The 22,202-nt window shown below is 48.3% G+C and overlaps 1 protein-coding gene across 2 annotated transcripts; it reads left to right on the forward strand.

Moving 5' to 3' along the window:
* Positions 1–246: 246 nt before the first annotated feature.
* DAO (D-amino acid oxidase) lies at positions 247–21,311 on the forward strand. 2 transcript variants are annotated; one of them, XM_055238620.2, is made up of 11 exons: positions 247–490; positions 5,256–5,458; positions 7,880–7,994; positions 9,899–9,975; positions 10,635–10,700; positions 13,407–13,461; positions 14,689–14,793; positions 17,281–17,363; positions 18,956–19,073; positions 19,654–19,752; positions 20,682–21,311. In XM_055238620.2, exons 2-11 carry the CDS (start codon positions 5,265–5,267, stop codon positions 20,811–20,813), a joined length of 1,044 nt encoding a protein of 347 aa, XP_055094595.1. In that variant the 5' UTR covers positions 247–490; positions 5,256–5,264; the 3' UTR covers positions 20,814–21,311. The 2 variants fall into 2 exon arrangements, with proteins under 2 accessions (XP_055094595.1, XP_055094596.1); XM_055238621.2 differs by lacking the exon at positions 18,956–19,073.
* The last annotated feature ends 891 nt before the right edge of the window (positions 21,312–22,202 follow it).

The following is a 22,202-nucleotide window of genomic DNA, read 5'->3' on the forward strand; positions in this document are numbered from 1 at the left end:
CCTCAGGGGCTGCCAGGCTGACCACCCCCCCTCTGCAGGCCAGGCCTACAGTGCCCCAGGGAACATCCCGACCCTCTCCCAGGGTGGCAGCAGGAAGAGGGAAGAAAGGGGATCCTCTCCAGCTGGCCAGAGAGACAGACCTTCTTGTGCTCATCAACCCTCCAAGAATGCCCGCCCTCCCTCCTTCCCCCAAGGCCTGTCCACAGGGGCTTGAGATCAGCCAGAAAAGTCAGGCAACTTTTCAGGGACTGGGAGCGAGGTCTCCCGGCCGGGCCTGGGTCCAGTCTCTGTGGGCAGTGCAGTGCTGAGCCCCACCCCTCAAGCCGTGCCCTGTCCATAGCTCCAGACTTTGACCCTGCGCTCCAGTCCGGGCTGGCGGACAGAGGGCTGGAAACAAGACGGCCCAGAATCAGGAGCTTCACCTCAGGAAATAGCATCCTGTGTCCCCGCACTGCAATTGTCTGGTCTCTCCAGCAGTTTAGTACTTCCGGTGAGTGGCAGATGCACCTTTGAGCTGGGGACAGGGATTGGGAGAGGGGAGAGGCAAAGGATTTCATGTCCTCCCAGTGTCAAAGACAGGGCTCAATATTACAGCCTAAGGTAGATGACAGGAAAGGAGAGATCCAGCCTCTCAAACATCCAGCAAAGAGACCATAGGTAAGTGATTTTTCCCTCCCGAAGCCTCAGTTTCTTCATCTGGAACATGGGGATCATAACTCCCCTCTTACAGCGTGAGTCTGAGTGTTAAAAGAGGTGGTGCATGTAAAGTGCTTAGAACAGATCTAGGCACGTAGCAAGTACTCATATGGTACTTATTATTATTTTTGGTGGGGGAGTTGGTAGCCTGGTTCTCAAACTTTTATAGCTTCTGTTCCATTTCAAGGATAAGCTCTGCAAATAACAACTTCATAAGAAGTAGCCGTGTGGTGCAACCAGGAAGAACTAATTATGTTCATTCAAATGCCTCATCTCTGGCTTACTGATTTTTTTTAAAAAAAGAAGTCTTTCATATTCTTTGCTACGGGCACGTAGCAATCAAAGGCATCAGTTGTCTCAGATTGCCTTCTAGGGGACAAGGGAGGTCCTAGGCAGATAAATGCAAGACTGAAAGACAAGCAGAAAGCATCAAGTGGCAACTGCATGCTGACTGCCTAAATATTTTTTTGGAGCAGTGCAGAAAGCGCCGATAGAACTGGGTCTAGATCCGAATGCTGTCCCATACTAACTGTGTAACCTTGGGTAGGTGACTTCTCCTCCCTAAACCTCAGTCCCAGCCTCCAGAATGAGGGCAGTAACCTTCCCTACTTCCTAGAGCAGTTGAGAGGATTAGGAGGATTATGTCTGTACTGAATCTACATGTATCTAGCAAGTGGCAGAGACCAAAATACGTTGGTTCCCTTCCTGCTCCATACTTACACAGACATTCTAATCACACACACAGACACAGACACACACACACATGCACACACACAAATATAATAATCTCAGCTGTTTGCATCTTCTGGGATGCATACTCCAAGCTTGCTGGGTTGAAGTGATGGTGTAAAACAGAGGAGAACGGCAACACTAATAAAAACATCAGCATCAACATGAAAATGTCCAACCGAATAACTGAGCTGGGTGTGTTTAAGTCCAAAAGCTCATTACCTACACGCATGAATGATTTTACTTAAGGCTGGATCTGCCACATCTGACAATCTGGCTCTGGCTTGTCATGAGGACCTCATGCATTTATTTTGCACTTTAAAAACACACACACACACACGTTGCTATAATCAGTGTCAACTCTGACTCATATGATGAATTAAAAAAAAAAAATAATTGACTTAGGACTCACATTTTTTTCCTTTTAAATTCTTTTTTTTTTTTTTTTTTTTTGACAGAGTTTCACTCTTGTCACCTGGGCTGGAGTACAATGGCATGATTTCGGCCCACTGCAACCTCCTCCTCCCGGGTTCAAGGGATTCTCCTGCCTCAGCCTCCCGAGTAGCTGGAATTTCAGGCGTGCACCACTATGCCCAGCTAATTTTTTTGTATTTTTGTAGAGACAGGGTTTCACCATGTTGGCCGGGCTGGTCTTGAACTCCTGACCTCAAGTGATCTGCCGGCCTCGACCTCCCCAAGTGCTGGAATTAAAGACGTGAGCCACCGTGCCCGGCCTTTTTGATTTTCCATTCTGTTGCTACCAATACTCTAAAAATTCCTACAGGCATTTTATTTTATTTTGTCTTATTTTATATTATATTTTATTTTTGAAATGCGGGACTCTGAAGCTTCGGCTGTTCTTCTTTACTGGCTTGATTCTCAGATTTTTCAAACCGTGTGATTTATTGGCAAGCACGGCGTTTAAGCACATAGGCTTATGAGTCAGGCTGGCCTGGGCTCTGCCTCTCACCACCTGGGTGTCCAGGAGCTGATATTCCAGTGAGGAGATGATAAGGCAAGGAGCTGGAGCTTTGTCAGCTCTCATAAAAGTTTATAGATGATGTCGGGCGTGGTGGCTCACGCCTGTAATCCCAGCACTTTGAGAGTCTGAGGCCGGCAAATCACCTGAGGTCAGAAGTTTGAGACCAGCCTGGCCAACGTGGTGAAACCCTGTCTCTACTAAAAATACAAAAATTAGCCAGGCGTGTTGGTGCATGCCTGTAATCCCAGCTACTCAGGAGGCTGAGGCAGGAAAATCACTTGAACCCGGGAGGCAGAGTCTGCAGTGAGCCGAGATTGTGCCATTGCACTCTAGCCTGGGTGACCAGAGTGAAACTCTGTCTCGAAAAAAAAAAGTTTATAGATGAGGAAACTGAGGTTCAATTAGGATTAACCAACTCATCCTGGTTTGCCTGGGACTCTGATGCACTGACTTCTAGTCTGAAAGTCTGCATCCTGGGAGAACCCTCAGTCCTGGGCAAGCTGGGGAGGTTGGTCACCCTCACTCAGTCAAGTTTAGCAACTTGCCCAGGGTTACATGGCTGGTGTGTGCCCGAGTCAGGCTGCGAACCTGGGTCTGTCTGACTCTCAGCCTGGGCCATACTGTCTCTTAGTTTCTTCATGGAGAATTAGGAAAAATACAGAAAGCCCTTTATTCCTCTGCCTTCTCATTGTTAACATATAAAAATGGTCAAGGGGGCGGGTGCAGTGGCTCACACCTGAAAGCCCAGCACTTTGGGAGGCTGAGGGGGGAGGATCACTTGAGCCTAGGAATTGGAGGTGGCAGTGAGCTATGATCGTGCCACTGCACTCCAGCCTGGGTGACAGAGTGAGACCTTGTCTCTTAAAGAAAAAAAAGTGGTCAGCTCTCCGGAAATTATGCAGACACAGTCAAAAAGCCCAGAGAGGGGAATTTACTTAGCCAAGGTCACACAGCAAGGCAGAAGTGAAGCCAGGTCTGACTCTGCCTTTCTCTTCTCCTCTTTTTTTTTTTTTTTTTTTTTAAGACAGAGTCTTGCTCTGTTGCCCAGACTGTAATGCAGTGGTGCAAACTCGACTCGCTGCACCCTCTGCCGCCTGGGTTCAAGCGATTCTCCTGCCTCAGCCTCCCAAGTAGCTGGGATTATAGGTGCCTGCCACCGCACCCGGCTAATTTTTGTAGTTTTTAGTAGAGATGGGGTTTCACCATCTTGGCCAGACTGATCTTGAACTCATGACCTCATGATCCACCCGCCTCGGCCTCCCAAAGTACTGGGATTACAGGCGTGAGCCACTGCGCCTGGTCCTCCCTCTCTCGTTTTGTTCCTGCAATGTTTTTGCTCTATGTGATTTTTCAAAATGCTAGGAGACAGGAAGGAGGCTGTTGTGTGTTGAGGGCCTACTCTGTGCCAGGCATGGTACTGAGAACTTTTGCTAAACTTCTTATTTAATCCTTAAAATGACCCTGTGAGATTGGGATTAATCCTATTTTGCAGATGAAGAGATTGTGTCTCCAGAGGCAAAGTATGGGGGAAGAGGGAAGAGAGAAGACCAAGGGTCCCTGAGAGGAGCTGTCCCCTAAGCCCCAGTATCCAAGCTCAGGCTCGAAGCTGGAAGGAGAATTGCCTAGAGGAACGATACCTTTCTGTTTGTTGGTTCTATCTCCAACTTGGCTTCTGAAACCCCAACAGAGTCCAGTTCTTGTGGGCTGGAGCTGTTTTCCCTCCTTTATAAAACTAGGCCATATTAAGAATGTCCCGCTGTCCAGGGCCACAGGCCCGAGTTGCCAGGAGCTGAGGTCTGCGGGAGGAGAGTTGTGAGTGAAGAGGAGGGAAAGTTGAATTTGGCTCTTCTGGGCACAAATAATTCTCTTGTTCTGCCTCAGCAGGAGCCTGCAGAATATTTCCCTGCTGTGCGGGCTTAAGTAGCTTCAAGGTTAAAAGCTGGTAGGCCTTCTAAACTTCTCAGGGCCCAATCGGCCTGTGCCCCAAGGCAGGGGGAGTTCTGTGCTGGAAGACCAAGTTCTGAGGCCAGACACTGTGTCTGTCATGCTCATAGCTGCATTTGCTATCCGCCAGCCTGGCACATGGTAGGTATGCATTAAGCATGTGTTGAGTTTACTCAAATTGAAATTAAGTCACAGCTGTACCATTTAACTGGCTGTGTGACTTCAGGTAAGTCACATCACCTCTCTGAACCCGTTTCCTCCTCTGTAAAACAGGACTGATAACAGCAGCCCCTACCTCATAAGAGTGTTGGGAGACTTGGATAAATGGATACTTGTGAAGCACTTAGTGCCAGGGCCAGCTGGCTCACAGTAGGTGCTCCACAAATGTCAGTATATTACCTCTTTTGCATAAGGCAGCTTGTTAAATTTGTTACGTTTGGCATCTTCAATTTCCCATCCATCCTCTCAAGCATAGGTTATTAGAGGTTGAAGCATCTTGCCCAAGGTTAACGGCCAGTAGGTGGCAGAGCTGAGTCCTGAAGCCAGAGCCCATGGCACTAACCACTGGCCTACCCAGCCTACAGTTGGTTGTGCCCTCTGCTGGGTCTTTTCTATTCCCAGCCCAGAAACTGGGTGTCTGGGGACGCTCCCCAAAGAAAGTTGCATCATTCACCAGCCGTGTGACTGTGGTGAAGTCTCGGTCACTTCTCCATACCTCAGTGTTTCCATTTGCAAAATGGGAAAAATGATATTCCTTCCTCCTAGGGGTCATCAGGAAGGTCAAATATAAAAAGGGCTTGGCGGTGTCTGGCACCTTCTAAGCCTTCAGTGGATGGTGGCAACGGCGGTGAGGATGATGGAGATGATGGTGATGATGGTGTGCCTCTACTCTTCCTTCCCACAGGCTTGTGCAATGCGTGTGGTGGTGATTGGAGCAGGAGTCATCGGGCTGTCCACCGCCCTCTGCATCCATGAGTGCTACCACTCAGTCCTGCAGCCACTGGACATAAAGGTCTACGCAGACCGCTTCACCCCACTCACCACCACCGACGTGGCTGCTGGCCTCTGGCAGCCCTACCTTTCTGACCCCAGCAACCCACAGGAGGCGTGAGTGAGGGTCACATAGGGTAGCCTGGGGGGCCCATGGACCTAAGTCTGCAGAGGGAGTCAGGGTTCCCATCACCAAGAGCAAGCCCCTTGTGGAAGCTCTGATCTAGCATAAAATAAAGAAAATGCCAGGCGTGGTGGTTCATGCCTTTAATCCTAGCACTTTGGGAGGTCGAGGTGGGAGGATCACTTGAGGCCAGGAGTTCCAGATCAGCCTGGGCAATGTGGTGAAACCCCGTCTCTACCAAAAATACAAAAAATTAGCTGGGCATGGTGGCGCACGCCTGTAATCCCAGCTACTCGGGAGGCTGAGGCAGGAAAACCATTTAAGCCCAGGAGGTGAAGGTGGCAGTGAGCTGAGATTCCGCCACTGCACTCGTGACAGAGTGAGACTCTGTTTCAAAAAGAAAAAAAATAAAGATTCATAAATATTAAGCCCCTTGCTCTGTGCCAGATGCTAGGAGGCTTTGTCTCATCTTCCCTAAACTGGGTGCCTGTCGATACCACATGACTGGTGAATCTGGAAAACTTCCTCTGTTTTAATTTATACATTTTAATTTATTTTTTGAGATTGTGTTTCCCTCTTGTCGCCCAGGCTGGAGTGCAATGGCGTGATCCTGGCTCACTGCATCCTCTGCCTCCCAGGTTCAAGCGATTCTCCTGCCTCAGCTTCCCAAGTAACTGGGATTACAGGCATCTGCCACCACGCCTGGCTAATTTTTGTATTTTTAGTAGAGATGGAGTTTCACCATGTTGGCCAGACTGGTCTCGAACTCCTGACCTCAAGTGATCTGCCCACCTTGGCCTCCCAAACTGCTGGGATTTTTTTTTTTTTTTTTTTTTTTTGAGACAGAGTCTCGCTCTGTTACCCAGGCTGGAGTGCAGTGGCGCGATCTCGGCTCACTGCAAGCTCTGCCTCCCGGGTTCACACCATTCTCCTGCCTCAGCCTCTCTGAGTAGCTGGGACTACAGGCGCCCGCCACCTCGCCTGGCTAATTTTTTTTTTTGTATTTTTAGAGACGGGGTTTCACCGTGGTCTCGATCTCCTGACCTCGTGATCCGTCTGCCTCAGCCTCCCAAAGTGCTGGGATTACAAGCGTGAGCCACCACGCCTGGCGAAGTGCTGGGATTACAGGCATGAGCCATCATGCCTTGCCAAATTTTATCTTTTTAAATAGAGATAGGGTCTCACTATGTTGCCCGGGCTGGTCTTGAACTCCTGGGCTTAAGTGATCTGCCCTCCTTGGCCTCCCAAATTGCTGGGATTACAGGTGTGAGCCCTTGCACCCAGCTGAATCTGGAAAACTTCTAAGTGGGTGAACATCTAAGTGGGTGGATGGATGCACAGATTTATCAAATAAATTGCAAAGGTCATTATGGTAGTTTAGAAACTGCCAGATGGTTCAGCAAATGGAACACCCAATGAATAGCAGCTCAAACAGATTAAAAAAAATTTTTTTAAGAGGCATCCTGTCACCCAGGCTGAAGTGCAGTGACATGATCATAGCTCATTGCAGCCTTGACCTCCTGGGCTCAAGCGATCCTCCCACTTCAGTCTCCCAAGTAGCGAAGACACACGTGCATGCTATCATGCCTGGATAATTTTCTTTATTTTTTGTAGAGCCAGGATGTCACTATGTTACCCAGGCTTGTTTCAAACTCCTGACCTCAAGTGACCCTCCTGCCTCAGCCTCCTGAAGAGCTGGCATTATAGGCATGAGCCACTGCACCCAGCCAGAATTTTAATTCACACATCTGTAAAAAACCAATGTTTCTGATCAGTGGGCAGTGATTCAGGGGCCCAGGCTCCTTCCATCTCGTGGCTCTGCCATTTTTCCACGTGCTCATGAGGTCACCTCAATGTCACCATTCACATGGGCCGGTGACTGCAGAAGGATCACACAGGACCACATGTGCAGAGTCTTTAGACTCCCTTGGCCAGAAGCAAGTCACACAGTCACATTTAGCTGCAAGAGGGTCTAGGAAATGTAGGTGAGCTGTGTGCCCAGGGGGAGGAGGAAAAGTTGTAGGAGCTTCAAGTTGATGTCTGCCACCAGTGTTTACAAGGAGGGGTGCTTGCAGCCGGACTGAACAGTGTGGCTCATAATCCCCAAAGCCAGGTCAAGGCCTTCACTGAAACTCTTCAGCCACGTAATCCCATGCTGGAGGTGCACTCCATTTGGTTATGATGGGGCGTCCTTCATTCCCTCTCTTCTTCATTCTACTAATGGGGAAATATTGGAAAATTTGGGAGGGAGAAGACCCAAGGCATTTGGGGAGTTGCAAGAGTGAACATGGTGGATTTCTGGGTTTTGAATACACCCCAAACTCCTGATCATGCCACAGCCCCATGCCAGCTGACCTAAGGTTTTTTGCCCAGCTCAGGGCATTGGGTGATCAAACTCTTCATGACCCTTCCAGGGACTGGAGCCAACAGACCTTTGACTATCTCCTGAGCCATGTCCATTCTCCCAACGCTGAAAAACTGGGCCTGTTCCTAATCTCGGGCTACAACCTCTTCCATGAAGCCATTCCGGTGGGTGAGCAGTTCTTGACCATGAGGGATGAGCACCCAGGGCTGGGGTGGTGAGGGTGGGTGCAGCAGAGCCTTAATCAGAGATGAGGGCGGGGTGCTTTGAGTCTCATAGGCAACAGACTCCTGGGTTCAAAACAAGTTTGGTTTAAATTCTATTTTTGCTTTGAAAATTATTTTTGTTTCAAATTTTGCTGTTAAATTGGCAGAGGACAAAGAATCTTCTGATGCCCAGAGGAAACTAGCCTTTGATTAGCATGGCTAAAATACAAATATGTTCTGCAGTGATGGGCACTTGGTGCTGAAGCCAAAATGTTTCACGTGTCCCCGAAGGTCCCAAGGCTTTTTGTCAAGAAGAAATAAAATACTCATCATAGCAAAAACTGCCAAAGCATTTATTATGTGCCAGGCCCAGTCCTAACTAATTTACAGCTATCGACTCATTTAATTCTCTTTATAACCGGGAGGTAAGTGCTGTCCTTATCCTCACTTCATAGATGAGAAAACAGAGGCTCTGAGAAATGGAGTAGATTGCCCAAGGCCACAAAGCTTGCCAGTGGCAGAGCTGGGATTTGAACCCAGGCCATCTGTGACTACATGGTGCCCAGTGTGCTAACAGGAACAGCACAGCCCTGGGAGGGTTTGCTCAGGCTGTTTAGAGAGGGTGGTCTGGCTCTGTGCCCAGAGACCCGTGCCAGCTCTCAAAGTTCGTTCAACCTTTGGCACTGTGCTAAGGGCTTTATCCACATTGTCTGTTACCTTTCATGGGACCAAGAGTATTTTTTCTTTTTTTTTTGAGACAGGGTCTCACTGTATTGCCTAGGCTGGAGTTCACTGGCATGATCTCGGCTCACTGCAACCTCCGCTTCCTGGGTTCAAGCCATTCTCCTGTCTCAGCCTCCTGAGTAGTTGGGATTACAGGCATGCACTACCACGCCTGGCTAATTTTTGTATTTTTAAGAGATGGGGTTTCACTATGATGGCCAGGCTGGTCTCGAACTCCTGATCTCAAGTGATCTGCCTGCCTTGGCCTCCCAAAGTGCTGGGATTACAGGCATGAGCCACTGCACCCGGCCAAGAGTGATTATTAACTCCATGATACAGACAAGGAAACTGAGTCTCAGAGAATTCAAGCAGCAAGTGATGAGGCTGGGGTCTCCGCCCAGGTTGTCTGACACTATGCTCTGTTGCTTTCTCTCATCCCCGGCGACTCTCACTGTTGCCGCTTTCTCTCCCCTATTTCTGACCTTTCCCCTGTAACTCACCCTCAGTCTTACTCTTATCCTTACCGTAAATAGCGGTTAAGAAGATGGACTCTGGAACTAAGCTGTATGGGTTAAAATCCCAACACCACTATTTATTAGCTGTGTGACCTTAGACAAGTTATTTAATCCTTCTAAGCCTCAACTGGTCCATCTGTAAACTGGGGAAAGAATAGGATCCACCCCAATGGCTTCTTGTGAAGATTGAATGGACCAGTATAAGAAAATGCTTGGAATAGTGCCTTACACACACTTAGCATTACATAAGTCTTTGTCATTATCATTTTTTTTTTTTTTTTTTGAGATGAAGTCTCTGTGGTCCAGGCTGGAGTGCAGTGGCACAATCTCGGCTCACTGCAACCTCCAGCTCCCAGATTCAAGCGATTCTCCTGCCTCAGTCTCCTATCTAGGATTACAGGCATGCACCACCATACCTTGCTAATTTTTGTATTATTATTTTTTTTTTAGTGTAGACAGGGTTTCACCATGTTGGCCAGGCTGGTCTGGAGCTCCTGACCTCAGGTGATCCACCCGTTTCAGCCTCCCAAAGTGCTGGCATTACAGGTGTGAGCCACCTCGCCTGGCCCATTATCATTATTATTGACTTCCATCCCACCCAGTGCCCCCTTTGTCCTTCCTCTTCAGGACCCTTCCTGGAAGGACACAGTTCTGGGATTTCGGAAGCTGACCCCCAGAGAGCTGGATATGTTCCCAGATTACGGGTGAGTTTATTGTCACAGGCAAAGGGGACTGGGGCCCCACAAGTTAGACAGATCTGTCCAGAAGGCAGCAGAGGGTAGAGGCACCAGATTTCCTGTCCTACCCAGGCCCTGGTACCCTGGTCTCGTGGTCCTTCATCCAGCTCCTTCAGAGAGGCTACCCGCTCAAACCTGGTCTTGGGCTGGGAAGGCAGGGGGTATGAAATCACAGATCTCAAGCCCAGAAGCTCCATATCACCATCTTGTTTTGTAGATGAAGATACTGAGTTTCAGAGAGGCTAAGTGACTTCCTAAGGTCACACAGCCAAGTGGCCAAACTGGGATTCCAACCCAGTCTGTATGACCCCACACCCCTCCTTTCTTTTCTCTACAGCCCGATGCCTCTCCGGTCTTCTCCTCACCCCACCCCACACCTGAATCCCCTCTACAAATGCACATCCAATCTTCACTTGCATTTTCCAATGTCAGATATGGCCTTGTCTGATAGAAAAATTTTCCTTGCATTGAGCTCAAAACCACTTCCCCCCTTGAACTTCACGTAGTGGCCCTGGTACTAGCCTTTGGGCCCACAGAAAAACATTGCTCCCACCTCCATTTCACAGCCTTCAAATATAGCTCTAATTTTTACCTTTATTTCCACCTTTTGCCTGCTGTGACTCTAGCTATGGCTGGTTCCACACAAGCCTAATTCTGGAGGGAAAGAACTATCTACAGTGGCTGACTGAAAGGTGAGATTTTAAGCTTCACTTTGAGGGAGGCACCTCCCAGAGACCAAGTTGTAGTGGAAGATGGTTTGTGGGCTTCCCCCTGCATGGACTAACCCCCAGGTTTGAAGAATACCCTTAGGCCTGGTGTGGGAGCTATCCTTGGTCCTGATCACCACTGGTCACAGAGGCAATGGATCCTGAGCCTAGCCGGGCATCAGAACCATCTGGGTAGCTGTTTACACATGATGTCTATTAACAACCTCTTTCAAATCCCTAATGTTTGTGTAATAGTTCTAGATGTATTCTTTTAAGGTTTCCAGATATGTTTACATCATCTGCAAAACATAAGCTGCCTTTTATTTTTATCTCCCTCTCTTTTTTTTTTCTTCTCTAACTGCTTTGGCCAATACCTCTAGAACAATGTTACTCATACAGATGATAGTGGATGTCTTTGACTTGTTTCTCGTGTTCATAGGAATCTTGCAGTGTTCTAAATTAGCAAACACTCGCTTGAGAGATACATTGGTATTTATTTTCACATACATTCATATTAAGGGAGATTCCATACTTTTTTGTGTGTGTGTGAGATGGATTCTTGCTCTGTCACCCAGGCTGGAGTGCAGTGGCGCAATCTCAGCTCACTGCAAGCTCTGCCTCCTGGGTTCATGCCATTCTCCTGCCTCAGCCTCCTGAGTAGCTGGGACTACAGGTGACTGCCACCACCACACCCGGCTAATTTTTTGTATTTTTAGTAAAGATGGGTTTTCACCATGTTAGCCAGGATGGTCTCGATCTCCTGACCTGGTAATCTGCCCACCTTGGCCTCCCAAAGTGCTGGGATTACAAGTGTGAGCCACTGGGCCTGGCCTGATTCCGTACATTTTTTATATATTACTATTTTTTAAAGATTTTTAGGCCAGGCATGGTGATTCATACCTGTAATCCTAGCACTTTGAGAGGCCGAGGTGGGCAGATCACTTGAGCCCAGGAGTTCAAGACCAGCCTAGGCAACATGGCAAAACCCTGTCTCTACAGACAAATGCCAAAATTAGCCAGGTATAATGGTGCACGCCTGTAGTCACAGCTACTTAGGAGGCTGAGGTGGGAGGATGGCTTTATCCCGGGAAGTAGAGGCTGCAGTGAGCTGTGATCACACCACTGCACTCCAGCCTGGGTGACAGAGCGAGACCCTGTCTCAAAAAAAAAAAAAAAAAAAGATTAAAAAAATATGGAATATATGGTGGCTTTCATCAGATGACCTCAGAAGTCTTTTTTAAAATGTAGATTTTAGGACCCCACTCTGTACCTGCTGAATTAGAACTTCTGGGATAAGGTTCATAACTTTGCTTTTTTTTTTTTTGAGACAAAATCTTACTTTGTCACCCAGGCTGGGGTGGGGTGTGGTGGTATGAACACAGCTCACAGCAGCCTCAACCTCCTGGGCTCAAGTGATCCTCCCACCTCAGCCTCCAAAGTAGTGGGACCACATGCGTGTGCCACAATGCCTATCTAATTTTTTAATATTTTTGTAGAGATAGACTCTCACTATGTTGCCCAGGCTGGTCTCAAACCCCTGGGCTCAAGCATTCTTCCTGCCTCGGCCTCCCAAAGTGCTGGGATTACAGGCATGAGCAAATAGGCCTAGCAGAATTTGCATTTTAAGAAGCTCCCTGGTGATTCTAATTATCAGCCATGTTTGGGAATCATTGTACTAAGACATGGCTATTTCTCCTAACCTGGGGACACATGACTCTTATCCAGTCTTTTCCAGGAAAAACGTGCCCATGATTTTTCTATCTTGAGGAAATGATGGAAATGAGATAGTTCCGAGGGTGGGCTTCACCTTCTTTTTGGCTGATTTCCTGTTCTTTGGATGTTTCTAGTGTATTTCTTTCTTTCTTCTTCTTCTTTTTTTTTTTTTTTTTTTGAGACGGAGTCTTGCTCTGTCACCCAGGCTGGAGTGCAGTGGCGCAATCTTGGCTCACTGCAAGCTCTGCCTTCTGGGTTCATGCCTTTCTCCTGCCTCAGCCTCCTGAGTAGCTGGGAATACAGGCGCCCACCACCACGTCCGGCTATTTTTTTTTGTATTATTAGTAGAGACTGGGTTTCACCATGTTAGCCAGGATGGTCTCGATCTCCTGACCTCGTGATCTGCCCACCTTGGCCTCCCAAAGTACTGGGATTACAGGCATGAGCCACCGCGCCTGGCTGTTTCTAGTGTATTTCTAATAGTGATAAATGTTTTTCCTATGGGATGTTTAAAGGGAAGGTGGATATCCTCAGCCCACCTCCCTCCTCATGCCCGGCTTCTGACAAAGGGGAATTTGGCACTGGTACAACTCTCTCCTTCTCTACTCTGAATCTCATCCCCTTTGCTGTTACAAAGCAATGTGGTGGTCATAGGAAGTATTGGGGGCTAAGAGGCCTGGGTTTGAGTTCCAACTCCATCATTGACTCACTCAATGGCCTTCAGGAAGGCCCTTCCCCAACTCCATCTGCCCAACAAGGGGCTTGGACCATCTCTGGTTTCTCAAGGGAGATTTTGTGGACCACCAGTCCAGCCAGGTGCTCATGAGCTGATTTGATGACATAGCCATCTTCTCAAGCAGCATCCTGTGCGACTAACGTCCACAGAAGGTTGTTTGGGAAAGGCCCCTGTGCCACCCTCTTGGTGGGATGGGGCAGATAACTGAATACTGGGCTTTTTGATGTGTTTGATCATCCCAGGTTAACTGAGAGGGGAGTGAAGTTCTTCCAGCGGAAGGTGGAGTCTTTTGAGGAGGTGAGCTGCAGGGCTGATGTAGGGGATGGGGAAGGGAGAAGAGGGGAGGCCTCTGCTTCTTTCTGCTGAGTCAGGGGCCCCTTCTCAGGCTCCTAGGGTCCCCACAGGCCTGCCCCAGACCTTTGCCCCAGGGGGACTTAGGTATTCTGAAGGAGGAGGTCTCTGCCTTCATGTTGGTGTTGGGAACAAAGGAACACTGGGATCATGGTGGCCATTAGGGGCTGATTTATATCTGAGCCTCAGTGAGTTTTGGGGCTAGACAGCTGGCCGCCTTTTCTCAGTGTCAGCTGCACTCTAAGGTCAGACACTTGGTTGCTTCCTAACCCTACTGACATCTGTGTTGGTCTTTCTGCAAAGTCCAGGCCCTCAGCTGACTCACCTCTAAAGCAACACCACCACCAATAATAATGATAGGAAAAGCCACCATCTCCAGGCACCAGCAACAAGAGCTTTACTGTATGGCTTCATTCAATCCCAGCATCTAAAACCCTGCTTGGCACATGGAAGGCGCTCCGTACACGTAGTTACTAGTGCTATGTCATGAGGACTAACCTGCTCTGGTCAGGCCCTGATGGACACTGAAGATACGTGGTTGACCCAATGCAGTCTTCATTCTCAATCATTCACTCAGGAACAATAGTAGCGTCCTGCAATGTGTGTGTCCCTTGACTGACTTGTGGTGAGAGTCACTGGGGCTGGGTTGGGGAGCTTAGGGGCTCATGATGCATGCTTGAGATGAGATCATCTCATCTGTAGGCAGAGCTAGGGGTTCCAACGTGTCTTCTGCAAATGTCTTGGCAGAGTATAAGGCAAGAGAATAAAGTTAAAAGGAGTCAGAAAGAGAAAGAGAACTATCTCTGCTTCCTTTCTGAATTCTTTTGGGAGGTTCCAGGAAGATTTCCCCCATCCAAAGAACTGTTTTACAACCACTTTTATATTCAGAGTTGTACAGGAGCCTCATAGCAGCCTATGAACAGCCATGCGCAGCCTCATTTTACAGGGGAAGCCAAGCATTAAGGAGGTAAAGAGCCATTTTCAAGGTCACACGTCAGATAAATGGCAGTGTGAAAATTTTGAGCCAGGCCCCTCTGATTCCTCATTGAGACCTCTCCCCACTGTTCATCAGGGAGTAGACAGATTGGGGGTAGAAGAAAGGGAAAGAGAGAACAGGGTATACCAGGGTCTTCCCCACCTTTCATCCCCCACTACCCTGTTGGTTGCTACCAGGTGGCAAGAGAAGGCGCAGACGTGATTGTCAACTGCACTGGGGTATGGGCTGGGGCGCTACAACCAGACCCCCTGCTGCAGCCAGGCCGGGGGCAGATCATTAAGGTGAGTGTGAGGGTGAGACCCCTGCCTTTTGTTAATAGGAAGATCATTCTGCATGCTTATTTCATCTCTCAGGATCATGGACAAATCAGGAACATCTGTTAGAGGACTCCCCTGGACCGCAGGGAATTGACATGTGAAAAAACAAACCTGTCCCACCCCCATTGCTCTCTTTCGGGATTTCCTCTTGATCGTGAAGCATGCATGTATGCGCTTGTACCTATGTGGGAGCAGCATATGCCTGTATTGCAATAAAAATAGCAAACATTAGAATGTTTACCAAGCGCCAGATGCCGTCCTAAGCACTTTATTGTGTTTATTATTATTATTAATTGTGTTATTATTATTATCATTGTTATTATTATTATTGAGACAGGGTATCACTCCGTTGCCCAGGTTACAGTGCAGTATCTTGATCATGGCTCACTGTAGCCTTGACCTCCCAGGCTCCCACCTTAGCCTACTGAGTAGCTGGGACTACAGGCGCATGCCACCACCATGCTCAGCTAATTTTCTTATTTTTTGTAGAGACAGGGTTTCACCATATTGTTCAGGCTGGTCTCAAACTCCTGGGCTCAAGTGATCCCCCCGCCTTGGCCTGTCAAAGTGCTGGGATTACAGGCGTGAGCCACCACGCTCAGCCTATTGTGTTAATTAATTTAGTGATGGCCACAGCCCTTTGAGCTGGGTACTACCATATCGTCATTGCCATCTTACAGATGAAGAAATTGAGGCACAGAGGAGTTAAGTAACAGGCACAAGTTCACACGGTAGTAAGCAGTGCAATTGGGATTGGAATGCAGGCAACCTGGCTTAAGAGCCTGTGCATGCAAGCATTGTTCCATGCCTCCTCTTGCTGTGTGTGTGCATATGTGTGAGGGTATGTGTGTGTGCATGTATGTGAGTGTGTGTGTGTGTAAGGGGGTATGTGCGCGTCTGTGTGAGGGTGTGCGTGTGTGTGCATTTGTGAGTGTGTGTGTGCATGTGTGTGAGGGTGTGTGCATATGTGTGACGGTGTGCATGCATGCACACCATGTGAGGGTATGTGTGTATGCATGTGTGTGAGGGTGTGTGCGCATGTATGTGAGAGTGTATGTACGTGTGTGATGGTGTGTGTGTGTGTGTGTGAGGGTATGTGTGCATGTGTGTGAGGGTGTGTGCATTTATGTAAGGGTGTGTGTGTGCATGCATGTGTGTGAGGGTTATGTGTGTGGATGCATGTGAAGGTATGTGTGTGTGCATGTGTGTGAGGGTGTGTGTCTGAGGGTGTGTGCGTGCATGTGCACCTGTGAGTGTTCATAGGTGTGCAGGTGTGTGTGCTTCTGTGTGTAGGGGTGCGTGTGTGTGTTCCTAATGTGGGCTGATGGGTGTGACAACCAATGAGTGACTGAGGCATAAGTCTCAAATCATGGAGGTTTATGGAGCCAGCTTGAGGGCACACCCAAGAAAAATGCGAGTCACAGATGCACCTGTGACTCCTTTTTCCAAAGAGGTTCTCAGGAGATTTAATCTTTATACATTTTGTTTTAAAAAAAAGTGAGAGAAGGGTGCAGCAGCGGGAGAATGATTGCATACTTGTGAGACTTTAGTTAGTGCCTAGTAAATCTACATTTTACATAAGATAAGATGAAGGTTTGGGCCAGGTGCAGTGACTCACACCTGTAATCCCAGCACTTTGGGAGGCCGAGGCAGGTGGATCATGAGGTCAGGAGTTCGAGACCAGCCTGGCCAACATGGTGAAACCCCATCTCTACTAAAAATACAAAAAATTAGCTGGGTGTAGTGGCGGGTGCCTGTAATCCCAGCTACTTGAGAGGCTGAGGCAGGACAATCGCTTGAACCCAGGAGGCGGAGGCTGCAGTGAGCCGAGACTGCGCCACTGCACTCCAGCCTGGCAACAGAGCGAGACTCTGTCTCAAAAAAAAAAATTGAAGGTTTGAAGAAAAAAGGAATGGAGGAAGTTCTGTATCTGGGAAGATAAGCTTGTCATTGATGTTATCAGTGTGGAGTCTGTTGAAAGGACTGGTATCTGCTTACCCCTCAGGGAAGAAAGCCTAACTTTGGTCAGGTCATTGAGGGAGGGGATATAATGAGATGTATCGGCCTTCCCTTCCCCCCGTGGCTGTGAACTCAGCTCCAAGGTTTCTCTGGGGCTCCTGGGGCCAAGAGGGGGTCTGTTCAGTCAGTTGGGGGCTTAGAATTTTATTTTTATTTCTTATGTGTATGCCTTTACATGTGTGTACTGGTGCTTTTCTTCAGACGTGTGGGTGAGGAGAAACAATGCTTCAGGGAGCAGGGGTGGCTGCCAATTAGGGCAGCTCTTCCTGCAAGAGGCAAGCAGTCAGGTGCAGACTTGGGCCACAGGGTCATGAGAGGTCTTATAAGGAATCAGCCTGGCCACTCTTGTCAGGACATCTGGCCACGGAGGGGAGCAAGGGCAGCCACACTGACTCACCTCGCTGATGAGACTTTCCTGCCCTGAATCAACAGGTGGACGCCCCTTGGATGAAGCACTTCATTCTCACGCATGACCCAGAGAGAGGCATCTACAATTCCCCGTACATCATCCCAGGGTAAAATCGGACTGTTCTCGGGCAGAGGAGGGGTCCCCTTCATGCCCTCTTCATGCCCCTGCTGCCTGCCCCAGGCTCCTTACTCCCTGCAGTTGTTCCCTTTCAATGTTTTTATGTATTTATTTATTTATTATTATTTTTTGAGACAGAGTTTCACTCTTGTTGCCCAGGCTAGAGTGCAGTGGTGCGATCTTGGCTCACTACAACCTCTGCCTCCCAGGTTCAAGCAATTATCCTGCCTCAACCTCCCAAGTAGCTGAGATTACAGGTGCCCACCACCACCACACCCAGCTAATTTTTTGTATTTTTAGTAGAGACAAGGTTTCACCACGTTGGCCAGGCTGGTCTTGAACTCCTGACTCAGGTGATCCACCCACCCTCGCCTCCCAAAGTGCTGGGATTACAGGTGTGAGCCACCGTGCCTGGCCCCTTTCAATGTTTTTAGTGAGTTTGAGCTACTGAATCCCTGGGAAGGTAGACTCAGCCTCGACTGAGGTCTACCGTGAACATTCTTTCGGATGACAATAGTGGTGATGCTGGAGACAAAGGGAGTGGATGTAATGTGGTGACACTAAAAGTGATATGTAGGTGGCTCATGCCTGTAATCCCAGCACTTTGGGAGGCCAACGTGGGAGGATTTCTTGAGCCCAGGAGTTCAAGACCAGCCTGGGCAACATGGCGAGACCCTGTCTCTACAAAAATACAAAAATTAGTCAGGCATGATGGTGTACACCTGTGGTCCCAGCTGTTCAGGAGGCTGAGATGGGAGGATTGTTTGAACCCGGGAGGCTGAGGATGCAGTGAGCCATGATCACACCACTGTACTCCAGCTTGGGCCACAGAGCGAGACTCTGTCTCAAAAAAAAAAAAAAAAGTGGTGTGAATGGCAATAATGGGAGTGGGAATGGGAATGGTGATTGGGGTTGATAGTGACAGTAATGTTAATGGTGGAGATGACAATGTCACTGAAACCAGTGGTGGTGTTCATGGGATGACAATATTGTTGATAGCGGAATGGTGGTAGTAGGGATAATATTGTATTGATGGGGAAGACAGTGTTCATGGGGGTGGTGATTGGCATAAGAGTGGTAGAGTGGTGATGTTAATGGAGGTGGTCTGGTGCTGATGAGGAGATCAATGTTGATGAAGGTGTGATTGGGAGTGGGGATGGTAGTTGGTGCTGATGGAAATGACACTATCAATGATGTTAATACTGTAGCAGATCTGACAACCTCAAAGGCAATGTTAATAACATGGTTGCACCAACCATGTTGTCTCAATGGCGATGTTACTGGTGTCGTGGAGATGACAATATCAATGGCAATGTTAATGGTGGTGGTGAAATGATGAATGCAGTTGGTGGTGATGACCTATTAATGATAGTAGTGAAGACAATGTTGTTGATGGAGATGACAACATTGATGGAAGTGGTGATGGAAGAGTTCGTTGTTGGTGTTGATGGTGATGACGGTGGCAATTGAGGTAGTGATGGTGGTGGTGTTAGCAGAGGTGACAAGGTTGATGGTAATGACCTTTATTCATCTCAGAGCCTTCATTATCCTTCATCCATGACCCTCCTCATTTGTATCTAGGACCCAGACAGTTACTCTTGGAGGCATCTTCCAGTTGGGAAACTGGAGTGAACTAAACAATATCCAGGACCACAACACCATTTGGGAAGGCTGCTGCAGACTGGAGCCCACACTGAAGGTAAGGTAGGGAGGAGTAGCAGTGCCCTAGACCAAGGTCCTGGGAGCTTGGTAATGAGGACACTTCAGGACGGGAAGATGCCACCACGGGGATAATTGGGCAAATTAACTCCAGCAAGGGATGTGGAATATAACAGAATTTGACAATGTACAGGGAAGTTCTTGCTATGGGCTAATGAATCCTGTCTGGCCATGGCTGAGAGCCCTTGGTTTTCACATTTGTCTGTGAGTGATGATGACAGTAGTGATGGTGATGAGGATGAGTTGGTACTGATAGTGAGGAAAATGCTGAGAATGGTAATAGTGATGGTGATAAGGTGGTGATGGTTGTTAAAATTATGGTGGTGGCTGATGGTGAGGGTAGTGGTTGATGATGGCATTGGTGGTAAGGTGGAAGCAGTAATGGTAATGATGTTGGTAGCTGATAAAGATGGTGTTGGTGGTAGTGGTGATTGATAAAGACGACTGTGATTATATTAGTGGTGGTGGTGATGAGATTCTCAAAGCTAACTCCCTACGACCTAAAAATGGCAGCAGGAAAAAAAAATCCAGAAATGAGTGATCAGCATTTTTCTTTCCAGAATGCAAGAATTATTGGTGAACGAACTGGCTTCCGGCCAGTACGCCCCCAGATTCGGCTACAAAGAGAACAGCTTCGCACTGGACCTTCAAACACAGAGGTATGCTCCCATGGCAAGGAAAGTAATGCCCTCTTCCACTCCTCAGATGGCTCTGGCATTTCCAGGGAACAGTCACGTCTGATCTCAGGTTCCACACAGGCTCCCTGGCAGGCAGGGGCAGTGGTGGCTAATATCCCCTCCTCTATAAATGGGGAAACTGAGTCTCAATGATGGTTAAGGACCTGCTGAAGGTTACATAGAGGGGCAGCGGTGATGTTAATGGAGGTGGTGCTGATGAGATCCATGTTGATAATGGTGTGATTAGGAGTGGGGATAGTAGTTGGTGCTGATGGAAATGACACTATCAAGGATGTTAATACCACAGCAGAGGTGACAATCTCAAAGGCAGTGTTAACATGTCTGCACTAACTGTCTCATTGGCAATATTGAGGGTATGGCAGTGATGACAGTATCAATGGCAGTGTTAATGGTGGTGGTGAAATGGTGAATGGGGTTGGTTTTCTAAAGTCTGTGGTCAAATAACAGGAAAATGTGTACTTACTGGATGTGTACTTCGTGTCAGACACAGCAGCAAGTCCATTACATGAATGACCTTATTAAATCTCCTCTGGAGCTCGTTGGGATAGGGACAGTTCTCCCTATGCTTCGGATGAGGAAACTGGGGTGAAGTAAGAGGTGAAGTCACTTGCCCAAGTCAGACCACTGGTAGAAGGCAGGGCCGGGATGTGATTTGAATTTGACTCCAAGGCTATTTTCCAGATACCCATTTGGTGGCTGCCCCATCATCTCTTGCAACTGTTCCAGGGGGTCCCCACCATTCCACCCGGGTGCCAAGAGAAACTCGGGTGGCATCTGGCTTTGCCCAGGACTCTTCAGCAGGCTCCTGAGTCTTCCAGGGCAGAAGAGCTTCATCTATTCTTTCCATTGTCCCTCTTGGACCTGGCCACCTTCTCTCTTGCCTCTCCTAGGTCATCCACAACTATGGCCATGGAGGCTATGGGCTCACCATCCACTGGGGATGTGCCCTGGAGGCAGCCAAGCTCTTTGGGAGAATCCTGGAAGAAAAGAAATTGTCCAGAATGCCACCATCCCACCTCTGAAGACTCCAGTGACTGCTGCCTCCCCCCACAAGAACTCCCTTCTCCCCTCAGCCAATGAATCAATGTGCTCCTTCATAAGCCATTGCTTATCCCTCACTTCTTTCCTCAAAGAAGTATGAAGTGAGAGAAAGCCACAAAGTCAGTGCCTGGAGAAGGGTTTAGCCCAACATGGGGCCCCTCTCATCACCGAAATCCCTCTACCTTCTCTGGGTCTGGCATTATAAAGAACGGTTGAGACTGTTATTCCATGAGTCTTCAGAAGAAAGGACAGCTCAGAAAATCAAAGAGGCCAACTGCCCAGAGCCACAGAAAATTGAGGCTAAGTAACCTGATTACAAGTTGTACTAACATATTAAAGGTTCTGAAAAGTCCTGCAGCAAAGACAACTATCTGATGTTGTTTAACCCAGTGCTTGCTCAGCCTGTCTGGCTATGGAACTCTTTTGCCCAGAGCACCCATGAATGCCATGACACAAATCTGAGAAAATGCTGGAACAGATTTTGTTGTATCTGTTGTGTTTGTTGTAGGAGGTTATACATACAACTAGGGTGTGGAGGAAGCAGAGAGGTGAGGCACTGAACTCGTAGCACATGGTGTTTGTTCCACATCCAGAATTCCAAATGGCATCAGCTATTCACCGAGTGGCCCCATGAGCACCACGTAACCTTTGAGGAGGGGCCACTGGAGGGATAATCCCACAAGGAACCCCTTCATAGAGAACTGTTTTAGTCCATTTTCTGTTGCTTATAACAGAATACCTGATACTGGGGATTTTTTTTTGAGACAGGATCTTGCTCTGTCACCCAGGCTGGAGTGCAGTGGCGTGATTTTGTCTCACTGCAACCTCCACCTCCTAGGCTCAAATGATCCTCCCTCCTCAGCCACCCGTAGCTAGGACTATAGGCACTTGCTACCATGCCCAGCTAATTGTGTGTGTGTGTGTGTGTGTGTGTGTGTGTTTGTAGAGATGGGGTTTGGCCATGTTGTCCAGGCTGGCGTTGAACCCCTGGGCTCAAGTGATCCTCCTGCCTTGGCCTCCAAAGTGGTGGGATTATAGGCATGAGCCACCATGCCTGGCCGAAACTGTGGAATTTATAGAGAAAAGGAATTTATTTATTACAGTTATAGAGCCTGAGGAGTCCAAGGTTGAGGGGCCACATCTGGCGAGAGCCCTCTCTCTGGCTGGTGGAGAGGTGGGGACTCTCTGCAGAGTCCCAGGGAAGCTCAGGGCATCACGTGGTGAGGGGGCTGATTGTGCTAACGTGCTAGCTCAGCTCTTTCCCTTGTCTTAGAAAGCCACCAGTTTCATTCCCAAGATGACCCATTAATCCATTAACCTAATAACCCATTAATTGATAAATGGATTAATCCATTTATGAGAGCAGCGCT

The sequence above is a fragment of the Symphalangus syndactylus genome, chromosome 13 (genome assembly GCF_028878055.3).
Source record: "Symphalangus syndactylus isolate Jambi chromosome 13, NHGRI_mSymSyn1-v2.1_pri, whole genome shotgun sequence".
In the NCBI taxonomy this organism is placed as follows: Eukaryota; Metazoa; Chordata; class Mammalia; order Primates; family Hylobatidae; genus Symphalangus; species Symphalangus syndactylus.